Consider the following 6,000-nt stretch of genomic DNA (forward strand, 5'->3'; position numbering starts at 1 on the left):
TCTCCCGGGGGAGCCGTCCCCGGATCCCGGGACCCTGGCAGTGGTGGGCTGCACAGGCTCCCCGGAAGGGCGTGTGGCTAGTGACCTGTGTTCGCACACAGGCCTCCTGGCGGCGGCAGCAGCGGTCTTAGCGTCTCATGCCCCGTCTCTGGGCTCCGCACTTTTAGCCGCGGCTCGCGCCCGTCCCTGGAGCTCTCTCAAGCCGCGTTCTTAATACCCTCTCCTCGTGCACCAGGAAACAAAGAGGGACGTAAAAGTCTCTTGCCTCTTCGCCAGGTCCAGACCCCTCCCCGGACTCTCTCCCGGCCAGCCGCGGCGCACCAACGCCCTGCAGGCTGTGTTTACGCCGCCAACCTCAGTCCTCTCCCGGCGCTCCGACAAAAGCCGGAGCCTCAGCTCCCAGTCCCGCCCGCCCCAGCGGGCGAGCAGACAAGCCTCTCGGCTGGTGAGTGCCGGTCGGCCCGATCCTCTGCGCTGGAATCTGTCCGCTTTGCCCTCCGCACCCCTGTTGCTGTGCTCTTCTCCGCGGCTCCCAAGCTCCCCCACTCCGCCTCCCGAAGTCTCCACCCGCGAAGGGGCTTCCTAGTGTGTGGACACTTTTCCTCCTTCACAGCTCTCTCCCGCTGGTGCAGGACCCGTCCCTATCCTTTTGTCTCTGTTTAGTTTTTTCTTTTGCCCTAACCAGGCACGTGGGGGGTTCCTTGCCTTTGGGAGGTCTGAGGTCTTCTGCCAGCATTCAGTAGGTGCTCCGTAGGAGTTGTTCTACTTGTTATTTATAAGTGCACTGTGTGTGTGTGTGTGTGTGTGTGTGGTTTCCAAGTAATTCAAGGCACACTAGAGACCTTAACACCCTACCTACAAAACGACAATTATTGTTTTCATGAAAGATAAATGATTACATTTAAGAGTGGTGCTAGCAAAAGAAATTTTTTTCATTGAAAAGTTATAGTTTGACCTGTTTTGACACATTAAGGGGAGGCTCCCAATCTGAAATTTTTTCTTAACTCATGAGTCAATCAAGTAGTTCTGAGACTGTAATTGAGCATTTTGTCAATACAAGGAGACTTAAAGATTATCTAGAACACTTAGCTCATTTCACAAACAAGAAAAATGAAGTCCAGAGTCATTTGCTTTGCCCAAGGTTGCCTAATTAATTAGTGCCAAAACCATGGGTAGAACCCAGTACTTCTTTTTGCCAGTGTAATGCTTTTTTTCAGTGGAGAAGGGTATCTCCTTCCATAAACATGATAAAATACTGTGGTTCTGGGAGGCTTTGCCAGAACCTACAAATTGAGCCCAGGTCTCAGAGAAGTTCTGAAAAAGCACAGCTCAGTTCTACCACAATATTTCAAGTGGTTCTCTGTACTTCTCTGGCCACTATGCAGAGATATAACGTCTATAGGATTTTTGTAGTGGACCTGGGAATGCTTGCATTCAAACAGTATTTTAAGTGGTCGAGGAAGTCTTTAATAAGTTAGAATCATGCATCATTTTGAGAATTGGAAGAGCTCTGTGCAATACATTTCATTTTATTCCCTCAATTTATAGAGGAGGAAGATAACATCTGGGAAAGTAACATGGCCTATCACACGCTGATGGGTGCAGGGTCAGGACTGGAACACAAATTTCCTTGTTCACTGCTTTTTCATGACACCACACAGCTTTACCATGAATTATGCCCAGGAAATGGAAAGATGCAAAGGTGAAATAACCAAAGACAGCTTTCTATGAGAGATTTCTCAAGCAAATGATGAAATTGGTGATATTTGTCCTCAGGCCTGGCTAATTCCCTAGCCTTGTCCCTCTCAGTGGCCAGTGTCCTCCCTCATGGGTTCTCCCCTCTCTTGCTATCAAAATATACTTTTTAGGAAAGGTTTCACAAGCTATCTTATATATTCTTAGCAACTGTGTTTGGTAGGCATTAGTATTAACATTGCCATTTTGAGATGTGAAAGTGAAAGGTGCCTGAGGATTGAGTTACTTCTCCGCGGCTCTACAGTTTTGTAAGTGGCAAGCAAGGATGCAAGTCCACAAGTGTCGGGATTTTAGCACTTTTCTTTAAACATTGCTGATTCAGCACTGTATCTAGAACACAGTATGTGCACAATAAATGTGAGCTACACGAAAATAAAGGAGGAAGGAAGGAAAGAAGGAAGGAAGGAAGGAAGGAAGGAGGGATGGAGGGAGGGAGGGAGAAGAGACCTATTCAGACTAAGTTGTGATGAACAGCATTTGAACTTGCTATCTTTCTGTTTGCCTGTGAACGGGAAACAAAATCTTAAACTGAAGAAATAAATTGGAATTTCAGGCATCTTCCAGCAGGGTGAGAAATTTGGCAGAAGAAGATAAAGGTGGCCTAAAATTCCATGTTGGCCTTTTCAGAGCTTAGCAGTTACAAACTCGTGATAAAATAGTTCTATGATTATTTCAGAGAGGACTTTTCATGATGCAGGAAAATTATCAACCCTGTTTCTGCCCAAATACCACAGGCAGAATATTCCATGAAGTCCAGGGGTGGTTCCTTCCCTCAGTTTCCAAACAGTTAGTTCAGAGAGCATCAAATGCCAGAGGTGGATAGTCACAAAAGTTGGTTTAAAATGTCCTGGTCAGTGGTTGCCCAGCGGAGACCAGGGCGGGCAAACCTAGAGCCAGAATGCAGGTTTCAGAGATTTCATTTGCAATATCTTTGGGTTAATTCCCTAGATTTGGCTAAGGCTTTTAGGTTCTGCGAAGCGTTTGCAGGGAGGCCTAGCCATGGAGTCAAGCCCTGTTCCTGGAGACTTCATCAAGTTCCTCCCCGTTCGTGGTTCTGTCTATATGAGGTGGCACAGGAGGGGAGGGAGAGGTAGGACCAGAATCCACAAGCTCACAGGGGAGGGAAAAGGAGGAGCACCGGCACATTCTTTTAAGTTAATTCAAGTGAGTCATTCAAGGATCCAAAGGTCTGAAGGCCTCCTGGATGATTCTAATGTCATTTTCTGCATCTTCTTAGATTACCTATGGTCCATCATCTAAGAGTCAAAGAGCCAGGTTCAAGGCTCTGCAGAATTTAACTACTGATCAAATGGTCTTGGACAAATCACTATATTTGTACCTCAACTTCTCACTTATATTGATGACGATTAATAGTAGTGTGACCCACCTCACTTGATGGATGTAAAGAAAAAAAAGCCTTTTATATTGTAAAATATTCTGTAGCTGTGATTGTTATCATTGCTTTATAATATGAATGTGCTACTGTACTGTTTGGCCTTTGTTACTTCTTTTTTTTTTCCCTAAACTGTGACACTTGGAGGGCACACCTTACAAGTGACAAGTCAGAGTGGCTTATCCCAATGACATATCCTAATGCCTCCTTATGTGTAACATTAGTTGCAAAGACCACTGCTATATAAATAGAATCATACCTTCTACCTATTTCAAGTAGATGCCATCAAACAAAGGTAGAACATACCTACACATGAATGCATGTTTCAAAACCTCACGATAGGACATAACATATATTTTTTAATAAAATATTTTCTAGGAAAAAAAGTTTAAAACAGTAGAATACATACTGTCAGCAATTTCTACCTTAGAACTACTCAATATACAAGATATATCAAGGATTAAGAAAAACAGGGGCTTCCTTGGTGGCACAGTGGTTAAGAATCCGCCTGCCAATGCGGGGGACACGGGTTCGAGCCCTGGTCCAGGAAGATCCCACATGCCGCAGAGCAACTAAGCCCGTGCGCCACAACTACTGAGCCTGCACTCTAGAGCCCGCGAGCCACAACTACTGAGCCTGCGTGCCACAAGTACTGAAGCCCGCATGCCTAGAGCCTGTGCTCTGCAACAGGAGAGGCCACCACAGTGAGAAGCCCGTGCACCGCAACGGAGAGTAGCCCCCGCTCGCCGCAACTAGAGAAAGCCCGCACCCAGCAACGAAAACCCAACACAGCCAAAAATAAATAAATAAATAAATAAAATTTATTAAAAAAGAAAAACGGAACTTCCAGGTGCTCGGCTGCCTCTTCCCGGACAGAGCGAAGCGCCCACATGGCCGCTACCTGCGTCCTCCTTCCCACGGCCCTCGGGAGACCACGCTTGGTGGCAGTGGACCGCCAGCAGCTCCAAAGGTGACAGTGTGGGAGATTCCGTCCGTGGGAAACCTTCCGTGGTGTACAGATTTTTCACAAGTCTCGGACAGGTCTATCGGGCCTGGCTGGACAAGTCTACTCCATACACGGTTGTGCGATGGGTGGTGACGCTGGGCCTGAGCTTCATCTACATGATCCGAGTTTACCTGCTGCCAGGTTGGTACATCGTGACCTATGCCTTGGGAATCCACCATCTAAATCTCCTTATAGCTTTCCTTTCTCCAAAAGTGGATCCTTCCTTAATGGAAGATTCAGACGATGGCCCCTCGTTACCAACCAAACAGATGAGGAGTTCCAGTCCTCTATTCGAAGGCTCCCAGAGTTTAAATCCTGGCACACGGTGACCAAGGACATCCTGGTGGCCATGGTCTGCACCTTCTTTGAGGCATTCAACGTCCCGGTGTTCTGGCCCATCCTGGTGATGTACTTCGTCATGCTCTTCTGTATCACGATGAAGAGGCAGATAGAGCACATGATCGAGTACCGGTACATCCTGTTCACGCACGGCAAGAAGACATACAAGGGAAAGGAGGACACGGGCAAGACGTTCGCCAGCTAGACGCGGCCTTCCTCCACGGGCCCTGGACGGCCACAAGTTGCTGTGATGGAGCCTTCTTTCCTCACATAAAGTAGTTGATTACAAGGGAGTTATTTTCTTTTTAAAAAGGAGCTTCAATTATTTGTAACTGCGATATCAGGCTCTTGAAGAAACTTACATTTAAACAGAATCGTGTTGATTTGTTTTCCAGTGCCGGTCAGGCGACCAGACGCTGGCCTTGCAGGGCGCAGGCGGGGCGGACAGCCGGGTGGGCTGGGGGGCGGGGGGGGGAAGGGGGAGCGGGGGCGGGGTCGGCAGGGTAAGGCCCCGCGGCAGGAGCCAGGACGCCCAGCTGCCGCCTCCCAGGACGCTCACCTGGCCCCGCCAGCCACACGGAGGATGCTCGCCCGTCAGTCCTGTGCGTGGAAGAGATTCTGCAGTTAACTCAGGGCTGTAATGCCAGTTACCGAATTTCATCTCACTAGAGATGTGTTGAGTTGGCCTCTAGCATAATGACTCAAAACTTTGTTCTTAACTACCATGATTGCTTCTGAGGGCCTGGAATTATAAATATATATTATATTTTAATTGTTTGAGGTTATTTTGACACATTTCTTTGATACGTGAAGGGTTGTTTTAACTTAAACGAGTTCTCATGCAGCAGCCCCTTTTCAGAGACACCTGGCAGGAGCAGCCAGTTCTGTGGCTTTTAATACGTGGCTTCCCACTTTCTACCGGGAAACAACTCTGACCTGCATGTCAACTTTTTTGATGTGATACAAACCAATACTCGTAAGAAAAAGAAAAACAGGACTTCCAGATAACAAATGAAATGTTTCACATATTCATTTCATATATTCATTCATATATACTTTATCCCATCCTTACATGTATATATTTAATCTAAAGGCAATAAATGTAACACAGGTCGCAAGTTATAATCAAGAGGTTCATTTTGAATTGTTAATTGTTGTCCAACTTTTTAGAAAACAGAATACAAAGAGACAAAATTTCTTTAATAGTTCAGAAAGCACACCATAAGCTCTAATGGACAGATTAAGAAGCAAATAGTTAAAATTTGGAGATCTTACTATAAGTATTATAATTTTAAACTTTTTCTATAAAACTCAATTACTGCATGCATGCCAGTGAAATTAAAAAAGAGAGAGAAGGGACTTCCCTGGCTGTCCAGTGGTTAAGACTTCCCCTTCCAATGCAGGGGGTGCTGGTTCGATCTCTGGTCAGGGAGCTAAGATCCCACATGGCTTGCGGCCAAAAAACCAAGACATAAAACAGAAGCAATATTGTAACAAATTCAATGGA

General features: G+C 46.3%; 1 protein-coding gene across 1 annotated transcript in view; it reads left to right on the forward strand.

The window, feature by feature from the left end:
• LOC309958937 (protein RER1-like) overlaps positions 1–4,698 on the forward strand; it is a gene marked incomplete at both ends in the record, with an annotated part of 29,446 nt that extends 24,748 nt beyond the window's left edge. Inside the window, 2 exon segments of the mRNA XM_082835055.1 lie at positions 3,999–4,421; positions 4,424–4,698. Of these exon segments, the coding sequence (XP_082691181.1) occupies positions 3,999–4,421; positions 4,424–4,698 (698 nt within the window).
• Positions 4,699–6,000: the final 1,302 nt, after the last annotated feature.

Source organism: Leucopleurus acutus, assembly GCF_964270905.1.
Source record: "Leucopleurus acutus genome assembly, chromosome: 3".
Classification (NCBI taxonomy): Eukaryota; Metazoa; Chordata; class Mammalia; order Artiodactyla; family Delphinidae; genus Leucopleurus; species Leucopleurus acutus.